General features: G+C 38.0%; 5 protein-coding genes across 8 annotated transcripts; 1 reads left to right on the forward strand and 4 right to left on the reverse strand.

Annotated features, from left to right (window-relative positions):
- Positions 1-33: 33 nt before the first annotated feature.
- Positions 34-2672, reverse strand: LOC120125222. Of its 4 annotated transcripts, XM_039143702.1 has the most exons (9): positions 2494-2672; positions 1869-2214; positions 1734-1767; positions 1389-1613; positions 1087-1176; positions 920-985; positions 737-828; positions 606-653; positions 34-513 (listed from the first exon to the last, which is right to left on the reverse strand). In XM_039143702.1, the coding sequence occupies exons 2-9, from the start codon at positions 2183-2185 to the stop codon at positions 396-398; spliced, it is 990 nt and encodes a 329-aa protein (XP_038999633.1). In that variant the 5' UTR covers positions 2186-2214; positions 2494-2672; the 3' UTR covers positions 34-395. The 4 variants fall into 4 exon arrangements, with proteins under 4 accessions (XP_038999633.1, XP_038999632.1, XP_038999634.1 ...); XM_039143701.1 differs by lacking the exon at positions 2494-2672 and having other exon boundaries at positions 1869-2293; XM_039143703.1 differs by lacking the exons at positions 1087-1176; positions 2494-2672 and having other exon boundaries at positions 1869-2295.
- A 2714-nt stretch (positions 2673-5386) lies between these two features.
- LOC120125287 lies at positions 5387-6812 on the reverse strand. The gene is made up of 7 exons (XM_039143758.1): positions 6481-6812; positions 6341-6374; positions 6071-6241; positions 5876-5965; positions 5725-5793; positions 5536-5627; positions 5387-5447 (listed from the first exon to the last, which is right to left on the reverse strand). The coding sequence occupies exons 1-7, from the start codon at positions 6810-6812 to the stop codon at positions 5387-5389; spliced, it is 849 nt and encodes a 282-aa protein (XP_038999689.1).
- A 1632-nt stretch (positions 6813-8444) lies between these two features.
- On the reverse strand, positions 8445-9086 carry LOC120125289 (eukaryotic translation initiation factor 3 subunit H-like). Its single transcript, XM_039143759.1, has one exon. The coding sequence runs from the start codon at positions 9084-9086 to the stop codon at positions 8445-8447; it is 642 nt and encodes a 213-aa protein (XP_038999690.1).
- A 6322-nt stretch (positions 9087-15408) lies between these two features.
- LOC120125290 (eukaryotic translation initiation factor 3 subunit H-like) lies at positions 15409-15966 on the reverse strand. The gene has a single exon (XM_039143760.1). The coding sequence runs from the start codon at positions 15964-15966 to the stop codon at positions 15409-15411; it is 558 nt and encodes a 185-aa protein (XP_038999691.1).
- Positions 15967-16955: 989 nt separating this feature from the next.
- LOC120125377 lies at positions 16956-20695 on the forward strand. The gene is made up of 2 exons (XM_039143803.1): positions 16956-17046; positions 17139-20695. Exons 1-2 carry the CDS (start codon positions 17041-17043, stop codon positions 20619-20621), a joined length of 3489 nt encoding a protein of 1162 aa, XP_038999734.1. The 5' UTR covers positions 16956-17040; the 3' UTR covers positions 20622-20695.
- Positions 20696-20903: the final 208 nt, after the last annotated feature.

Consider the following 20903-nt stretch of genomic DNA (forward strand, 5'->3'; position numbering starts at 1 on the left):
GAGAATAAAGAGAAATGTGCCACCTGATGAAAATCTCATTAACAAACAAATTGGATTCAATAGTTGTTTGGCACCAGGCCCAGTACAATGTTTCATATCCCAAATACTGATAACTAACCAACAAAACCAAAACAACCCACCAACAAATTGTAACTAACCACTAACAGATTCCTAACAAGAACCCAACGGCTTCACAAATCTCAGCCTTCTATTTACTCTTAACATATGTGAGTCCTGAGAGCGGACAATGAGCCAGGGTTTAAGGATATGTATCTTGTGTATTTACCATGTCGACAATGGTTTCTATACAAACTCGATTATGTTTTCGGTATAAATTGTTACCGGCTTCGTGATAATGGACGGCGTCCCCGGGTTTCGACCACCGATCCCTCTTTTCACGTCCTTTTCCGAAACGATTCGGGGGATGTCCACCACATAGCAAAATCCTTGAGTTTAATCATCAAAGCAAAGATGCCATAGCATGGGATGTGCATCAGTCCTACTCCCATATACCTGTTTCAATCGTACATAGCAACGGATATGGTAGCACGTTAGCGGGACGTACGAACGAGTTAAATGCAGTACCAAGATGATCGAATGCGTACCATAAAGGAGCATATGACGACGATAAGTCAAGGAATGGATATGGCCACCTGCAAAGAGATGGGTGCCACAATGTGAGAACAGAGCCTTTCACAAAAGAGAGCTAAACGGTGAGATGGTAATATGAGATTACCAGAGGTTAATACAAGCATGGATGATCCATTGGAAGACGACGAATGTGCCTGTCCATAAAACAAAGTATCCGATTCGGAAGAACGGGAACGGCTGCAAGTAAACGCTGAAATCAGCTTTGTAAATGATCAGAAGATACTGTAAATGAGATGCTACGTAGATGATCAGCAAAAGGAAACTTTACCATGCAATTCAATATTGTGTCACCAACAAGAAAAACGACATTGACCGAGTGCATACAGACGAGCAGCTGCAGTTGACATTGTGTACATAAATCCCAGATACAAGGATGTCATACAAATAAAGGAAGAAACATCTCAGGGAAACTAGAGTTCGCAGTCTCGTACTTACGAAATTCAGACTGTAATCTTTGGCCGTCAGGAGCGGAAAAAGAATGAGCCAAAACACCGAATCAGTGAGTATTACAGCACCTGCAGAAGTCTATCGGTTGACACCGAAATGACGAAAAATCAGGAGAAAGTCACAGAAGAGCATTATTCAAGGTAAAACAATAATCATACAGTCAATCCACCCAGAATTTCAAAAACTCTGCTTGACCAGGGCATCATATTCATTAGGCCAATCACAATGACTTCATCTATGTATCTAAACTATATAATAATTACTACAGAAGCAATTCTAGGAGGACATACCTGATACATGATTTGAAAGGCATAAGTCCATGCACCTGCTCTGGGAGGATAATAAGGTGATCGGTACGTATCAAAATGTTTGGACCGGTTGGACGCAATTGCGGTTTCTCCAACAATGGGAGGCGTGTAGGTGCCTTCAAAATCTGAACTTATATGATCAGTCCTATCACCACCGACATTTCCTAAGTGCTTTTGACATCCATAAATGGAAATTGCAGATCCAAACTACAATTGTAGCGCATACATCAACAAGTTATTAAAGGACATTCTTGCAACTTGAAATCGAGGGAGCATCATACTTCGAAACGATCAATAGAGATGATGAAAACGGAACAAGAGACATACCCCAAAGTATATTGTGACCAAAGTAAATGTCCACCTGTTCAGGAACAAAAACACATCTGTTATACTGAAAAAGAATCGGCAACAACAATGATCAACGAGAAAGCTCATGATAAGGTGTAGAGATTCATTACTCACTGAGTATAAAAGTAAAATATGCCGGTTCCATCGACGGCGACATTGGCTAGAAGCAAGGCCAAGAGCATGAAGAAAGCAAACAGTCTAAAACAAAGTAGCCAAGCAGGGTTAATGCTTCTGAGACATGTATTCCAAGCTTCATCTTCATATAAAATCCCAGGAGCTTCTTTATTATTATCTCCATCTTCTGATCTTTTCCTACCTTCAAATTTCCAGATTATAACAGCTGACACAACCATAGTGGTGAAGATGAACAATGCACAAAGTGTGAACCTCCAATTCAACCAGTAACTCACGGTGGCCGTATCGGCCGCCATGACCGGCTGCCAAGTATGTGTCGATGATCCTGATAAGAAACTCAAGAGATTAATCTTACTCGCTCCATTGGTTATCATAGTTTCTTTATGAACAAATGAAAATCAACTTAACTAAACACAACATGAAAGCTCAAAAAAGGGTAATCCTAAAAAATCAAATAACAATATCTTCAAGAACGAAAAAGCAAAGAAAATTCAGGAAAATGTGAAAGGAAAACTGTAGGCAGAGGCAGAGGAAGGAATACTAAAACTAAAAACAACATGAAAAATGAAAGAAAATAAAGGAAAACAGAGAAGAGATTCCTTACTTTAGAGGGGTTACTGCCATAAAGCTTTGATGAGATTAAAAATGGGAGAAAGAAGGTCGATATCAATGAAAAAGAAAGATGGGGTATTAAGTCGCTTACAATTTACGAATAAGAATGGTGAGGAATGAATTTATCGGACAAGTAAGTACACGTTCATATATGGGAATATGCTTTGCTTCTTCTTTGTATCGTACAGTAAGAGAGACAAAGCAAAAGTAAAGCAAAGCAAAGCACATTAGAATTTACCTTGGTGAGGAGGGACTTGCTAGTTAATGAAGATGGCAGGTAGTTGGTTGCTTGTATTTTCCTTTCTTTCTTTTTCCTGGAAAAATATTCAAATCCAAATAGATTTTTTCCCCATTTAAGAATCTTTTGATATCCTTTTATACGTTTTTAAGATTAAATTATATTTTTAATTTACTTTAATTTTTTTAACTTTTCGATCGGTGACTGATGCAAGTATTGTCTAGGATAGGTACGTGTCTATTATGAAATTCGAATTTCTTCATGTTTGTTGTCCATTTTACTAATAGTGTTCATCCTACAATTTTATTTATATCAATCTCGTACAAACAATTTATGTTATTAATATATGTGTTCAACTCTAAAAAGAATGTATATTTTTATATCTCATACAAAAAATTCATAAAACAATATAAAAACGTATCACCTTATGTATAATTATATTAAATTTAAAAAATTTATAAATTTTTTAAAAATACATATTTGATAATATGCATCGTAATTGAAAATTCAAAGATCAAATTAAATAGAAAACTCTCCAAACACCAAATTAAAAACAAGATATAATTTTGGAGACTAAAATGTCATTTATTTATTTTTATTTTGTTTAGGATTTATTTTAATTCATTTTAGTTTTATTTTCAAGGTCTTAATTAAGTCATTGTAATTTGATATTTTGTTATTCATACACCCATAACATACACCAAAATTTAGCCTCTTTGTTATTATAATTTTTTTTATATTCTATTTAACACTGATAATCTATTTTATCAAATGAAAAAACACTGATACTTTATTTTTCTTCAATAAACATGATAAAAATTTACTTATATAAAGTTATTTTACATTTTCATTATTAATTTAGGGTAAAGTATAGTAATGGTCATTGAACTTTTCTAAAGCTTTCATTTAGGTCCCCCAACTTTTAAAACTTACAATACAGTCCTCCAACATTTAGTCTATTTGCATATGGTCCCCGATGTAACCGACCGTTTGACGCCGTTACACTGCCGTTAGTACCTTTGCGATATGACCTGTATCTAACATTACACCTTGAATCTTTGATGGTCCCGATAGTCTCTTGGTCGAGTCTTCTCTCAATGGACCCTTATTCAAGTTAACACCTCCATATAATTCAAAGTTAGATTAGAATTTCCCATGTATCCCGACTGAAAAGTTACGCTAGAAATGAGAAGAGAGAAGCAAAAAAGGAAATTTGAGATCGAAAAAGAATTTGGGGTTTAAAATGAAATTGATGATTGTGTTGTAAGTTTTAAAAGTTGGGGGACCTAAATGCAAGCGCCTGAAAAGTTCAATGATCATATTGCAAACGTACTAACGACAGTGTAACGGCGTCAAACGACCGGTCATGTCGGGGACCATATTACAAACGGACTAAATGTTAGAGGACTATATTGCAAGTTTTAAAAGTTGAGGGACCTAAATGAAAGCTTTAGAAAAGTTCAATGACCATTAATATATTTTACCCTTGAATTTATTGTTCATTTAAAATATATACATTTTTTCTTCTTCTTTGGAGTATGAAATAATATAGTAATAAATAGAACAATAAACATTAGCGTTTATCATACTTTGCTTCAGAAAAAGGAAACAAAAGGCCAAAAGCGGTGATTTAATAGAACCATAAATGGCATGAATGTGTACTTTCCCCGATGTGGGAAAACAAGTAAAAATTAAGTTTTACATATTTGATGCAATTCAGACAATAAATTCTGGACATAAGTCTACAGGCTGTGCAATACTGGGAGTTTGAGAATTGAAACCAAATGAAGAGGATGACAAATACATGTCCAATTTCCCCATTCTCATTTTCAGACATCTCTTATTCTTCCCAGCCTGTAAATTGTGGTGAAAAAATAAATAAATTTTCAATTGCAGCTCAGCTGATAGAGTTAAGGTGCCTTGTCTCGTAATGGCCAGGAGAAATTTCCTTGGATTTGATTGAAATAATACAGCTGGAAATGATTATGAAAATTTTCATGGTAATCTTTGGATTCATCTTAGGCGTTCTTGTAGATTTTCTTATCAGATTTGCATCTAATTTTCTTGACAAAATTGCAGATTTGCATGAATAGAATGTATTTCATTGATTTAGTTTCATGAAACTCTGATTGCCTTCAGGATTTTGTTTCATATTGGCATAGCCGAGGCAAGAACATACATGTCTCGCCCATCGATTTCTCCGGCGAATAACACCGAAGAACCTCGGGTTTCATAGCAAAAGATTCGAAGAATCCTAACCCTGGGGTGTTTTATTTTCGATACATGTTGTACAAATTGAATCCTGGTGTTTGATAAAACTGACTATCTGGGATTCTATACACTTTCATGATAATTAGTACACAACCGAAATGAAGACACCGAGTTCTTGTACTCTTCCTGCTAGCCGTCGGTGTTAATCCGGAATTTCTATGCGGGAAATCTCCTCCTTTTTATGTGACTTTCCGGTAGGACTCAGGAAACAACCTTGACAGTGACGATTCCTTGAATTTAACAAGTAAAGCAAAGGCGCAATAGCACGGTAAGTGCATCGTTCCGACTGCAAGGTACCTGTTCGGTCCGACATAGCAATGGATACGGTTAGCAACATACACAGAGAATGTCGTGCGTATGTGTAGCATAATGAAGATTAAAACGTGTACCAAAACGGAGCATAAAACGGTGTCAAGTCGAGGAACGGATATGGCCACCTGCAAAGAGACGGATGCCACAGTATGAGAGTAAAGACTTTAACCAAATAGAAACAGTAAAATCCGTAAAACAGACGTGGAACTATACCAAAGGTTATAATAAGAATGCACAAGCCACTGGAATATAACGAAGATGCTGGTCCATAAGAAAAAATATGCAATTCGAAAAAAGGGGAACCGCTGCAGGGGAAAATAAGGTACAATTAGCTTCGTGATTTCGTCGAAAGAGGCTCGAAATGAGATGTAACCATGAGTACTAAACAGAAGCAAAACTCACAAAGCAATTCAAAACTGTGTCACAGAGTAGGAAAACAGCATTGACAGAGTGCATGCAGACAATAAGAATCTGCAGTTAAAATTGTTTCAATCATATGCACAGCAACACAAGTTCCGAATAAAATTCTAGTTTGCGGTGTTGGCTTACTTACCAAATCCACACCGTATGGTATGGACCTCAGATACGGAAAAAGAATGATCCAAAATACTAAATCAGTGAGCATTGACGCACCCACAGAAGCCTATTCAAAGACAGCAAATAATTAAAAACCAGGTGAAAAAGGCAGGCAAGACAATGTGCAGGTATTTTACACAACATTTTGGAAACTGATTAGAAGAAAACATACTTGATACATAATTTGGAAGGCATAAATCCATCCACCAGCTATTTTGCTGTCTTTCGAATGGCCGGACTCATTGGTGCCTTGCTCAGTATCTAAACTTTCACCATCGACGCTATCACGACAAGCTTGTGCCCAGTGTTTTTGACATCCGTATATGGAGATTACACATCCAAGCTACAATCAAAACAGAGAATATCAGCAATCGAAAAACGACGAAGTACCGTTGTTCGAAAGGAACATATGGAGATGATAAAAATGGTACAAGAGACATACCATAAAGTATGTTGTGACCAAAGTAAATGTCCACCTGTTCAGGAACATAAGAGAATAAATCATCAGCTAAGTCCACAATGATAGAACAAGAATCAATGCAGTTGCAGAATATATAAGCTGTATATATATATATCACTCACTGAGTATAAAAGAAGAATATGCTCATTCCGTCGATGAAGACATTGATCACGAGCAATGTTAACAGCGTAATGAAAGCGAACATTCGAAAACCGAGCAGCCAAGCAGGATGAATGCTTCTAAGACATGTATTCCAAGCTTCCTCCTCGTATACCACACCTGGAGCTACCTTACGATTATTTCGACCCCGAGGATTCGATTTTCGACCGCCTTCGAATTTCGAAATTAAAATTGCGGCCACGACCAAGTAGAACAAGATGAAAAGTGCACAAACAAAGAACCTCCAATTCAACCAGTAACTTGAGGTGGCTGTAATTTCGGACCCGGCCGTCATGATTGGCTGCCAAATATGAGTCGAAGATCCTGTCGAGAAAACTCATTAAATTTGTCCTACTTGTCATAACTTTGTCAAAGAAATTAGATAAAAAAAAATCAAACAAAACATCTTTGTCACATGTATAATATCAAACTCTAGACAAATGTTGTAGAATTTTGCAAGGAAACTGTGAAGGGATAGCAGAAAAAAGAAAAGAAAAGACCTGACAAAACGCTTATAATTTACCTTTGTCTGGAGGGAATTACTTTATCAAGTCGGCTGGGGCAGAGGGGAGGCCGCTGCAGGGCACACGATCGGTGTGCCAACGAAGGGAAGCGCCAGTAACGGCCGTCCTTGGAACTTTCAGAATTCCTTCAAATTCCGCAGAATGGCAACGATAATGATAATGAACAATGTGTCAATAACAACGATAATGGCAATAAAAATAACAATGGTAACGAACAATGACAATGATAACAGCAATGATAATAGCAATAGAAATGACAATGGTTATATATTTTGCTTTTTAATTACTATTATTTTATTTATTGTTGAATTTCAGAAGAAGGTTTTATTGTTGAGGAGCAAAGATTTTATCCGAAAAAAGCGAAGAATTGCCAACCACGAGATAAAGATGTCATCGAGAATTATCGTCTTCACTTATGATTGAATTATATATACTTTTTTGAGAAAATTACTAAAAAAAATAAACAAAATCTATAACAATCTTTTTATCATTGAAAGAAGTTTCACCATCCTTGTACAAAAAACAAACTCGCTATTATCTGATTGATTTGTTAAAATAAGACTTATATGCAAAACCATACAGAATTAGTTTAGTGTACACTGATCTCGTAATTTTGTATACATATAAGAGACCAATTATATAATTGTCGCGGTCGTCTTTCGGTTAGGCTTGAAATTGGGTTTCGACTTTAATTATTGGGTTAGAGTCGCCACCGATCATTTTAAAACGATACTTAGGTAGATCAGGCACCATCTTACATGATCTGCGTTTTACCATAAATTTGTCGGGCTCGGGAGTCGGTTACGGTCAAGGAAAGATTAGCACCCTTGAACCGCCATTTTGGTACCAATTAATTTTCCAATTGTCTTAGTTGTGAAAATTTAAAATTTAAATTTAAATTTAAAAACCCGATTCGAATTAATTACCTTTGATCGATTGGAATTACTACTGAAAAAATATGTTAGAAAAAAATAAATATGAAAAAGAAGAAAGGAAAAATGTTAATATAACAATAAAAAAATAGATAAATAAAGATAATAAAAAAGAAAAGATAAATAATAAAAATAAAACAAATAAAGAAAAAATAAAATAAAATAAAAAATAGTAAATAAAAAACGAAAAAAATGAAAAAAATAATAATAACAAAAGTTAAATTCTAAAAAAATGAAAAAAAATGTTAAAGAATCACCATGTAATTAAACACAATATCAAATGCACAAAATTAGTGATTAAAATGTAATTATTATGAAATTAAGAGACCAAAAATAAATAAAACAAAATATATTTCACTAGTGACCAAAATAAAGCATGCATAAAATTAGAAATCAAAATTGAAAATAATGAAAACAAACTGTAGTGACCAAAATATAAAGGATACAACTTACAGAGACCGAGAATGAGATTTACCAAGAATAGTTGAAGGACCATTTGAAGAATTTACTCAAGCCCAACTTCACTTGGGCTTTTCTCAAAACAAAATGAATCATGCTAAAACATGGGTCCCTTTTTACTTTTCTATTTCTCCATTCCTTCTGTCTGGTAAAGTTATTAGCCCGAGAAAGCTCCATAAAATAATCAGATAGCTTAAAAGCCTTGAGAGCCAGGACACCTTGATTAGACCTTGAAGGATCGTAGATAGTGCACACACCCCTCCTTATATTCTCCTGATAATTCATAAAGGTCTCGATGAGCTCGACTGTCTGATATGAACCCAAAATCGTTGATTGGTACCATCCAACAGTGTTGTTATCAACATTAACCTCCTTCGGGCATCGCATCATCTCGAGCTGATAATTAGCTCCATCAACTTCAATCTCCTTGTCCTCCCTGCGGACTGGGAAAAGGAAGCAGTTAGTAACTTCAAGGACACTGCCAACATCTAAACCAAGAAGCTGGTCGGTAACCAGAGCCGGTGAAAACTCCTTGCAGTGCTTGATTATTTTTAAGATAACCAGCCCTTCGATCTGAATAACTCGGAGAGGCGAAACGACCTCTTCCATGGCTGCATCTTGAAGGAAAGACCTCGTCGTCGAACCCGCTGCCATTGTTGAATATTAGCAAAAATAAACTGAGGGAAAACGACGACCTCATCAATATCAGAGAAGAGAAACCCTCCTTTTGCTTTTGTTATCCGTTTGTGCAGGTCCCCCTGGCCACACGAGCAACCATGCATCAATAGCTTTGAACCCATGCTCTAGCAAACCCCCACGCTAGAAAGTGAAAGTGGCCCCGATTGTTTCACAACGGTGGGGTTTCTTTAATCTCTCTACATGGCCGCTTGAAACCCACTCGTCGGACGGATGAATGGAGCAATATTTAGAAGTCTCGATCGCGACATATTTAGAGATATGAAGAGACTGAGAGTCTTGGGGGTTGTTGGATTCGATTCAAGGCCATCAGACCACCATGGGGAGTGGTCGAAGTGGAAGATGACCACCATGGCATGGTGGCCAACAAGCGGCCTCTTTGAGTTTGATGAAGGTGATCGCGTGGGAGAGGTTTGTAGTCTCTGTTTCTCCCTCCCTTTTTAAATTAAAAAAATGCTAAAAGTGATTTGAAAGTGGAGAGCACACTGCGAGAGTTTGAGGAGGAAGTGGTCGGCACGATGGGAGTGGGTAGTTGTTCGTGAGAAAATGTAAATGGGATAGTGGGTTGTTTGATGGAAATGAGAGACCTGCAAAAAAATGATTATAATATATAAATTAATAAATTAATAATAATAAAATAATAATAATAATATAATATAATGTCTTTGTAGACCTGGACAAAAATGGGTGTCTACAGTTGTTCCTCTTTGCACATTTTTATGTTAACAAGAATATGGCAAAGATGAAAAAGACAACAATTTTTTGTCCGGTTCTCTTTAATTTGAGACTTGATAGTGTTTGCTGTGACACTAAGTCGATCTATTGAGCACGATATCATTCATCGTGAAGTTGAAATCGTGTGTGACTTCTTCGTTGTGACTTGTGAAGTTGAGTTGAACTGTAAAATTCTGAGCATGATATCCTTCGTCGTGAAGTTGAAATCGAACTCAGAGCTTTTGGCAAGTGACTCCAGGATTGTCTTTTAGCTCAAGATACTTCATCGTGAAGGTGAAACTTGTCCAGAAGATTTCGGTGTTGCTGTGTTACAGATGATTCATTCGTCGTGAAGTTGGGTCAATCTATTGGGGTACAATACCTTTCGTTTGGAATCATATATGGCCCCTTCGTCATGAAGTTGAACCTTGGAATTGGATATCATTCGCCGTAAAGTTGAAATCCAATGTAAGTTGTTGTTTAGAGGCCAATATACTTCGCTGTGAAGTTGAAATTGACTCTGAAACTGGAAAGTGTGTTAACAGACACTCCTTATTTGAGTTGGATATCCTTCGTCGTGAAGTTGAAATCCAATCTAGAGATGGATTTTGCTTGTGTGCACGATATCCTTCGTCGTGAAGTTGAAATCGTGGATGACCCATTCGTTGTGAATTTGAGCCTTGAATTGGATATCCTTCGTCGTGAAGTTGAAATCCAATCTAAAGATGAATGTTGCTAGTGAGCACGATTCCCTTCGTCGTGAAGTTGAAACCGTGGATGGCCCATTCGTTGTGAAGTTGAGACTTGAATTAGATATCTTTCGTCGTAAAGTTGAAATCCAATCTAAAGATGAATTTTGCTTCGAGTCCAATATCCTTCGCCGTGAAGTTGAAATTGGCTCTGAATGAAACTGGGAAGCCCCTTCGCCGTGAAGTTGAGCTTTGAATTTGATATCCTTCGTCGTGAAGTTGAAATCAAATCTAGAGTTGGAACGATATCCTTCGTCGTGAAGTTGAAATCGTGGGTTTGTGAGCACGATATCCTCCGTCGTGGAGTTGAAATCTTGGATGACCCCTTCGTCGTGAAGTTGAGCCTTGACTTGAATATCCTTCGTCATGAAGTTTAAATCCAAATATTGTATGTTGCTTTGAGTTGGATATGCTTCGTCATGAAGTTGAAATCCAGTCTCAAGAAAATTGGTTTTGAGTTGGATATCATCCGTCGTGGAGTTGAAATCTTATTTCAAACAAATTGTGTCACTTCGAGTTCAATATCCTTCGCTGTGAAGTTGAAATTGACTCTGAACGAGACTCGGAATGTTATTTTGTCGTCAGACAGTCGCCCCTTCGCTGTGAGGTTGAGCAATCACCATCAACTTTTGAATGTGCTTTTGAATCGAGTATATTTCGTTTTGAAGTTGAAACTTGACTCAAAAAGCTGCAAAAAATTATGTATGCTAAAATGATCAATGTGATGCTCTTAAATATGTCTAAGATCTATGCAACATGAATTAATCTTGGACGGAGTCTTGTGCTTAGCCTGCCGACCTTGATCCTTGGAACCGATCATGCCCCATTTTCTTTTCAGGATGTTGACGATGTAACAAGTTCTATCTGGTCTCTCGAACTGATTGTTTTCAAGAGCATTGTTTGTTCTTTCTTTAATAGAGGCGAAATGAGCCTCAAAGCTTCCAAGACTTTTCACATTTGAGACTGTTCTGTTTGAAAAAGTTTTTTCCTTTCTCTTATTTAGGAAGGAAAAAAGGATATGAAAATAGAAGAAGTAAAACATTGCCCCTTAATTCAGGATCACAATCAAATCGAATCAAATCATAAACATGAGTTCAAAGAATATCAAAGGAATCAATAGCTCTTTTAATGCTTTCAGAATTATAACTCTTTGACAAATATTCAAGTGGATGAGTTGGCTTTAGGTTGACCTAAGGTTTCAGCCATAAAAAATGTCATTTTTTACGATTGTTGCAACATGTTTTTTATTTGACTTGATATTTTAATTGGATGCGGACAAAATGACGCAACTAACATTATCAATTACTAGACCTTCTATTTCGGTTCTCTAAAATCTTTCATTTGTTCAAGTTTTGTAAGCTCCTCTAACAAAGGTAGTGCAGAAATATCGGTCTAAAAATGACATTCTTGAGTGCTCGTGTGAATTTGACTATAACAGGTGTTCCTTAACTCCTTTAGTCCATTTTTACCCAAACTCCTTATTTAAATAAATTTAATTCGCCATTGTCTGGCTAGCTGAATCCATAAAGACGGGGCGTTTAACCAATTACTCTAGAGGGATAACTCAATATGTAAACACCTTTATCAGGTTAGTTGAATCTTATCCATAAAGCTGGGGCGTTTAACCAATTGCCTTAGAGGGACAACTCAAGCTTTATCGTATAGTATAATCACCTTTATCAGGCTAGCTGAATATTATCCATAAAGCCGGGGCGTTTAACCAATTGCTCTAAAGGGACAACTCAAGCTTTATTGTATATATATAATTATAATTTAGGTATACGGATTCAACTTCTTAAGTTTGTCAAGAAGAACCTGTTATAGTCTAGGTGTTTTTGAAAGTCAAGGAATCTCATGTTTAGAGTTCAATTTCCAAGCAACTGACCTAAACTAGATTCACCTACTCGACTATTCCATCTGTGAAGATTATTATCATCACTAAACGTCCTAAACAAAAAGTATAGTAATGTCATATGCAAAAGATGCCCCATGTTGTCCGCACCTATGCATACCTAAATGCCAAGCCTCTTATTTATACCCTGATGAGATGAGAAGGCTATATCGGTTCTTGTAAGAGAAGTATATGGTGTTCGAGTGTATATTCTGGGTAAGGTCAAAGTCCTTTGGTTTATTGGCTTTTAATTGTGTTACTTTGTCAAAGATATGTAACTATAAATCATTTACAGAGTTTTTTAATTCAGTTGATATTCAAAGAATTTCAAGTTGTAAATTCGAATCAATTCTCAGTGTAAATTCATTGAAATATCCTCATAAAAAGAAATATGTCAAAGTTCAAAAATAGGTTTCAAAAAGAAATATGAGAAAGTTCAGAAAAACAAGTCCAAACAGGATGTTGCAAAATGGAATAAAACCTCATTAGGATGCCCCAGAATGTCGAGGATCAGGGCCTTCATCTACACTTGCTCCCCATTTTTCAACCGTTTCACTTGTCGGGGCTCCTTTTGATGTACTCTAAGATGAACAGATTTCTACTTCGGAAGTGTCATTGCTTTCATCGTAGAATTCTTGCTCATTTCTATTTGAACGAGTGTTTTGTGGATGTGGTGTGTCCAACTCTTGTTAGCTAATGTAAATGTAAAGAAATGAAAATAACAAAATGACATATATGTTTAAATGCATAATGCATGCAATGTTCGAGGCATTGATCCAAAAAATGTGTCTGTTATTATAAATAATTCTTATTGGGGACAAAAGTGTTATGTCTGAAGAGACAAAAAACATTTTGATGGTATAGATCTCGAACAACCTCTGAAAAGTTTATTCGTCTTCCATATTTTCTGTCACCTGTTGAATACCCTATCGAGTTGTTTCAGCTCCTTTGGCTAAGCTGCGCAAGTGACGAGCTGCTTGCCCCAAAAAGTCTCGAATGACAGCATCTTCAGTTTTTACTCTATGTTGACCCTGTTCCTAACATAAGCACCATTGGAGCCCTCCATCGATAGGAACTATCTAAAGCTTGCTCCTTGAATTTGTCAAAAATGACATGTTGTCTTTGAAGGGAGCTCTCCAGGTCAATAACATTTTCTCGTCTTGCCCCTGCAACCTTTGCCAGCTCAAAAAGTCGACTTTTGGTGTGCATAGTGTAAATCTCGGACCCTTTTGAACGGGACTTATGCATTTTTCACCCCTTGTATTATAACCTCTTTGTCTATTAATACAGATTATTTACGTTTAACGAACACGTTTTTGGTGGATCAACACCTCTTTTGAATAAGTGATGCAAAAAATGAAAAATAAAATAAAAGAGAACAAAAATGAAAAACGTTAGTGAGGTAAAGATAAAAAACAATCATGAAAATAAAAATCATACCCTACATGCTTTAATTCCTACCCAGACATGATCTCTATCCCACAAGTTGATTTTGAACAAGTCCTAACCGCATAAATTTCTAGTTCACATGCTTTGAACATGAAATAAAGCAGAAAATAATCTCAAAGCAGCCTAATGTTTGAAATGAGGTTTTGGGGTAGGCTCTAATTCTCCATAGTCTCCCGGTTCAGGTTCTAAAAAGGGTACCCAAGTTCTCCTTGCTGGTGCCCCCTTGGGCTTGCCAAACCCTTAGTCCTAAGCCCATTACAAGCTTGTGTGAACTAAGTTAAACTCGTGAGAAAACATTCCCTTATGCCCATACGGAGAATAAATTCCCACGAAAGCATAAGGTATATGAATCTCGAAGGTTACTTGCTAGGCCCATACGGAGAATAAATTCTTACGAGAGCATCGTTTTCACCCCCACTTAAAACGAGTTTGGAGCTCGGGTACAGAGCCAAAGATATAAACTTTTAAAAATTTGAAATCATTGAGAAAAAATGTCAGTACAACTATTTATTTGAAAAATAATCAAAGGTAAATAATTAGAATCGAATAAATAAATAAATTAAAATTTACTATTTTCGCATAAAAAGACAACCAAAAAATAATTCTGGCCTGACTTACTTATTTGTCCCCAGTGGAGTCGCCAAGCTGTCGCGACCGTCTTTCGGTTGGGCCCGGAATTGGGTTTTGACTTGAATTATTGGGTTAGAGTCGCCACCGATCATTTTAAAACGATACTTAGGTAGATCAGACACAATCTTACCTGATCTGCGTTTTACCAGAAATGTGTCGGGCTCGGGAGTCGGTTACGGTCAAGGAAGAATTAACACCCTTGAACCGCCCTTTCGGTACCAATTAATTTTCTGGTTGTCTTAGTTGCGAAAATTTAAATTTAAAAATCCGATTCGAATTAATTACCTTTGATTGATTAAAATTACTACTGAAAAATATGTTAGAAAAAAATAAATATGAAAAAAGAAGAAAGGAAAAATGTTAATATAACAATAAAAAATAGATACATAAATATAATAAAAAAGAAAAGAAAATTAATAAAAATAAAACAAATAAAGAAAAACAAAATAAAATAAAAAATAGTAAATAAAAAATGAAAAAAATGAAAAGAAAAAAAATAATAACAAAAGTTAAATTCTAAAAAAATGAAAAAAATATTAAAGAACCACCTGGTAATTAAACACAATATCAAATGCACAAAATTAATGATTAAAATGTAATTATTATGAAATTAAGAGACTGAAAATAAATAAAACAAAATAAATTTCACTAGTGACCAAAATAAAACATGCATAAAATTGAAAATCAAAATTGAAAATAATGAAAACAAACTGAAGTGACCAAAATATAAAGTGTACAACTTACAGAGACCAAGGAGGAGATTTAACCAGAATAGTTGAAGGACCATTTAAAGAATTTACGCAAGACCAACTTCACGTGGGCTTTTCTCAAAACAAAATGAATCATGCTAAAACATGGGTCCCTTTTTTACTTTTATATTTCTCCATTCCTTCTGTCTGGTAAAGTTATTAGCCCGAGAAAGCTCCATAAAAGAATCAGATAGCTTAAAAGCCTTGAGAGCCAGGACACCTTGATTAGACCTTGAAGGATCGTAGATAGTGCACACACCCCTCCTTATATTCTCCTGATAATTCATAAAGGTCTCGATGAGCTCGACTGTCTGATATGAACCCAAAATCGTTGATTGGTACCATCCAACAGTGTTGTTATCAACATTAACCTCCTTCAGGCATCGCATCATCTCGAGCTGATAATTAGCTCCATCAACTTCAATCTCCTTGTCCTCCCTGCGGACTGGGAAAAGGAAGCAGTTAGTAACTTCAAGGACACTGCCAACATCTAAACCAAGAAGCTGGTCGGTAACCAGAGCCGGTGAAAACTCCTTGCAGTGCTTGATTATTTTTAAGATAACCAGCCCTTCGATCTGAATAACTCGGAGAGGCGAAACGACCTCTTCCATGGCTGCATCTTGAAGGAAAGACCTCGTCGTCGAACCCGCTGCCATTGTTGAATATTAGCAAAAATAAACTGAGGGAAAACGACGACCTCAGCAATATCAGAGAAGAGAAACCCTCCTTTTGCTTTTGTTATCCGTTTGTGCAGGTCCCCCTGGCCACACGAGCAACCATGCATCAATAGCTTTGAACCCATGCTCCAGTAAACCCCCACGCTAGAAAGTGAAGGTGGTCCCGATTGTTTCACAACGGTGGGGTTTCTTTAATCTTTCTCCATGGCCGCTTGAAACCCACTCGTCGGACGGATGAATGGAGCAATATTTAGAAGTCTCGATCGCGACATATTTAGAGATATGAAGAGACTGAGAGTCTTGGGGGTTGTTGGATTCGATTCAAGGCTATAGGACCGCCATGGGGAGTGGTCGAAGTAGAAGATGACCACCATGGCATGATGGCCAAAAAGCGGGCTCTTTGAGTTTGGTGAAGGTGATCGCGTAGGAGAGAGGTTTGGAGTCTCTGTTTCTCTCTCCCTTTTTAAATTAAAAAAATGCTAAAAGTGATTTGAAAGTGGAGAGCACACTGCGTGAGTTTGAGGGGAAGTGGGTGGCACGATGGGAGTGGATAGTTGTTCGTGAGAAAATGTAAATGGGATAGTGGGTTGTTTGATGAAAACGAGAGATCTGCAAAAAAAATGATTATAATATATAGATTAATAAATTAATAATAATAATATAATGTTTTTATAGATCCGGATAAAAACGGATGTCAACAATAATATAAAGAAGATTAGTTTCAAAAATATTATTAGCATTTATCTAAGATATATATTTTCATTATGGATTTTATATGAATATTATTTTTTAAATTTTTAGAATATTTTTTTTAAATATACATAGTATCATTCAGTACATTATCGACAATACAATCAGCTCAGGGGCTTAAAATTGAATACTGAGGACTATTTGCATATTTTGCCCTTTTTATAGGGTTTATTTTGGAATCAAGTCTTCTTCCATCTAGAAAAGCTCTGTGGACTTTTATTCGCAGCGGCACTTGTCGGATCTACATCTTCCTTATTGCGTGTAGAACGGGTAGATCACGGTTCAGTTCGGTTTTAAGCAACTATGGCGGTAAGTTCCTCTACCACTCGCTCCCAATTTTCTAGTGTAGAGAAAAATAGAAGATAGGAGTAATAATATATATTCTTTACCTTTTCTTGAAGGATTCTTCGGGGACGACGCTCATGGATCTAATATCGGCAGATCCGTCGCCAGTTCCGGCGACAGCATCCTCATCGTCGTCATCGACGGCAGCGGCGACGGAGTCTCCATCCGCCGCTCAACAGCCACATCATGTGTCGACCAAGACCACGTTGGGGGAGAAGAAGTCCAAGAGAGCGGCGCTGATGCAGATCCAAAACGACACCATTTCCGTCGCTAAGGCAGCTTTCAACCCCGTCCGTGCGAACATTATTTCTCACCAGAAGCAGAAGAAGAAGAAGCCTGTATCATACGTACAACTGGCGAGAAGTATTCACGAGCTATCCGCTATGTCTGATCAAAAGAGTTCTCAGAGGCAACTGTTGCATCACGTTTTTCCCAAACTTGCTGTTTACAATTCCGTTGATCCTTCTTTGGCACCATCTCTTCTCATGCTGGATCAACAATGTGAGGATCGGATGGTCCTGCGTTATGTCTATTATTACTTGGCGAGAATTTTAGCAGATACCGGTTCCCAGGGTCTAAATCCAGGTGGTGGGATCCCTACACCCAATTGGGATGCTTTGGCTGACATTGATGCAGGTGGAGGAGTAACGAGGGCCGATGTTGTGCCGCTGATTGTTAATCAGCTTACAAAAGAGGCCACAAACACTGATGTTGAATTCCATGCCAGAAAATTACAAGCTTTGAAGGCACTTACTTTTGCCCCACCAAGCAACAATGAGATTTTGTCCAGATTGTATGAAATTGTGTTTGACATTCTTGCTAAGGTTGGTGATGCCCCACAAAAGCGGAAGAAAGGCATTTTTGGTGCTAAAGGCGGCGATAAAGAGGCTATCATCCGAAGTAATCTGCAATATGCTGCTCTAAGTGCTTTGAGGAGACTTCCTTTAGATCCTGGAAATCCAGCATTTTTGCATCATGCTGCACAGGGGATTTTGTTTGCCGATCCTGTTGCTGTTCGGCACTCTTTGGAAATCATCTCTGAATTAGCCGGAAGAGACCCTTATGCAGTTGCAATGGCTTTAGGAAAGCTTGTTGCTCCAGGAGGGGCATTGCATGATGTACTCCATTTGCATGATGTGCTTGCTAGAGTTTCTCTGGCCAAGTTGTGCCATACGATATCAACGGCTCGATCGTTAGATGAGAGGCCTGACATTAAATCTCAGTTCAACTCTGTGCTCTATCAACTCCTGCTCGACCCTAGTGAAAGAGTCTGTTTCGAGGCAATTCTATGTATATTGGGTAAACATGATAGCACCGAAAGGACAGAAGAGCGAGCTGCAGGGTGGTACCGTTTAACCAGGGAGATCCTAAAGTTACCAGAAGCACCATCAAATTCCAAGGACAAATCTCAAAAGACAAGGCGCCCACAAGCTCTCATTGAACTTGTAATGAGAAGGTTGGAGAGTTCTTTCCGTAGTTTCTCTAGACCAGTACTCCATGCTGCTGCTAGAGTTGTCCTGGAGATGGGCAAAAGCAGAGCTGCGGCACATGCTTTAGGCTTACAAGATCTTGATGAAGGAGCTTATAGGAATAAATATGAGACTGTGGATTCATTTGATTCAGATATGAATGACAGCTCTCATCCTGAAGGTATCCGAAGAGCCACTGGTGTATCCAATGCAGCTGGTGGCAATGGTACAATTGCAGGTATGCTAGCTTCGCTAATGGAAGTAGTTAGAACAACTGTGGCATGTGAGTGTGTTTATGTTCGGGCAATGGTGATCAAGGGATTGATTTGGATGCAAAGTCCACATGAATCATTTGATGAACTAAAATCCATTATTGCATCTGAGCTTTCTGACCCAGCTTGGCCAGCAACGCTTTTGAATGATGTTTTGCTGACATTGCATGCCCGTTTTAAGGCGACGCCAGATATGGCCGTTACTCTTCTTGAACTTGCAAGGATTTTTGCTACTAAAGCTCCAGGGAAAATCGATGCTGATGTTTTACAACTTCTTTGGAAAACTTGTCTTGTTGGAGCTGGTCCTAATGGGAAACACACCGCCTTGGAAGCAGTCACTATTGTTCTAGACCTCCCACCCCCACAGCCTGGATCAATGTCCGGATTTACATCAGTAGACAGGGTATCTGCATCCGATCCGAAGTCGGCTATAGCATTACAGAGATTGGTCCAAGCAGCTGTGTGGTTCCTTGGGGAAAATGCTAACTATGCTGCTTCAGAATATGCTTGGGAGTCTGCAACACCTCCTGGCACTGCATTGATGATGTTAGATGCAGATAAAATGGTTGCTGCTGCCGGCTCCCGTAATCCCACACTAGCAGGTGCATTGACTCGACTCCAGAGGTGTGCTTTCAACGGTAGCTGGGAGGTTCGCATTATTGCTGCTCAAGCTCTTACAACTGTAGCCATTCGGTCAGGTGAGCCATTTAGGATACAGATCTATGAATTTTTACATGCCTTGGCACAGGGTGGTGTGCAATCTCAGTTATCTGAAATGCATCTTAGTAATGGAGAAGATCAAGGAGCCAGTGGTACAGGACTGGGAGTTCTAATAACTACTATGATTAAAGTTCTCGATGAAATGTATAGTGCACAAGATGACCTTATCAAGGAAATTCGCAATCACGATAATGCAAATAAAGAATGGAAAGATGAAGAGCTTAAGAAATTGTATGAAACCCATGAGCGGTTGCTGGATCTTGTTTCACTGTTTTGTTACGTGCCACGAGCAAAGTATCTCCCCTTGGGGCCAATAAGTTCGAAACTCATCGATATATATCGCACACGACATAATATTAGTGCATCAGCCGGTTTGAATGACCCAGCTGTTGCCACTGGGATTTCTGATCTTGTTTATGAATCGAAACCGGCTGCTACCGAATCCGATACACTCGATGATGAGCTAGTAAATGCCTGGGCAGTCAACCTTGGTGATGTCCCAGCAGTGAACAGGGTCAATGAATTTCTCGCTGGTGCCGGAACCGACGCACCAGATGTCGATGAGAACATCGTCTCTAGACATTCTGTTAGTTACGACGACATGTGGGCCAAGACACTTTTGGAGACTACAGAAATGGATGAAGATGATGCGAGGTCATCAGGGTCGTCTTCTCCGGAGTCAACAGGATCGGTTGAAACTTCCATATCATCTCACTTTGGTGGAATGAACTATCCTTCATTGTTCAGTTCTCGACCAACTACTTATAGTAGTACAACGATTAGAGAAGAACCTCCACCATATACATCACCTGAACGACATGATTCATTCGAAAACCCCTTAGCTGGCCGCAGTTTTGATTCCCAGGATGATGATCACATGTCTTCAGGAAATCCACAATTTGGGACCGCATTGTATGATTTTAGTGCAGGTGGAGATGATGAGCTGAGCTTAACAACTGGAGAAGAGGTTGAGATCCAGTATGAAGTTGATGGATGGTTTTACGTGAAGAAAAAGCGTCCAGGGAGGGATGGTAAAATGGCTGGGTTGGTCCCTGTTCTTTATGTCAGCCAAAGCTAGGAAACCTCTTAATGGAAGCTTCCGTCTTTCAGCTCGTCTCGGGACAGCTCGGGTAACTCAAATTCCCTCCATTTGTTAAAATCGATTATGTTTACCAAAACATTTCCCAGCATATATGATACTGGATAGGATGAACATGACAGAATAATCTGCTGTTATATTGATGCTTTGCTGATGTATATGCTTCTGTTTTTTTTTTTCTGGTTTTATTGAACTGTGGAACCACCTAGTTGCCACTTTTGGTGTGCTTGTTCTGGTTTTGTAGAGAGGTAGAGGATAAAT

This window comes from Hibiscus syriacus, unplaced genomic scaffold (genome assembly GCF_006381635.1).
Source record: "Hibiscus syriacus cultivar Baekdansim isolate YM2019G1 unplaced genomic scaffold, ASM638163v2 tig00110430_pilon, whole genome shotgun sequence".
Classification (NCBI taxonomy): Eukaryota; Viridiplantae; Streptophyta; class Magnoliopsida; order Malvales; family Malvaceae; genus Hibiscus; species Hibiscus syriacus.

Coding starts and splice junctions, on each gene's coding strand:
- LOC120125222 (XM_039143701.1), bottom strand. CDS start 2,263: ATGATAACCAATGGAGCGAGTAAGATTAATCTCTTGAGTTTCTTATCA. Junction 1,177..1,388: donor CCTTTCAAATCATGTATCAG/GTATGTCCTCCT, acceptor GTCAACCGATAG/ACTTCTGCAGGTGCTGTAAT. Junction 654..736: donor CATGCTTGTATTAACCTCTG/GTAATCTCATAT, acceptor ATCTCTTTGCAG/GTGGCCATATCCATTCCTTG.
- LOC120125287 (XM_039143758.1), bottom strand. CDS start 6,812: ATGACGGCCGGGTCCGAAATTACAGCCACCTCAAGTTACTGGTTGAAT. Junction 6,242..6,340: donor TGGTCACAACATACTTTATG/GTATGTCTCTTG, acceptor TTTTGATTGTAG/CTTGGATGTGTAATCTCCAT. Junction 5,794..5,875: donor TACCATACGGTGTGGATTTG/GTAAGTAAGCCA, acceptor TTTTAACTGCAG/ATTCTTATTGTCTGCATGCA.
- LOC120125289 (XM_039143759.1), bottom strand. CDS start 9,086: ATGGCAGCGGGTTCGACGACGAGGTCTTTCCTTCAAGATGCAGCCATG.
- LOC120125290 (XM_039143760.1), bottom strand. CDS start 15,966: ATGGCAGCGGGTTCGACGACGAGGTCTTTCCTTCAAGATGCAGCCATG.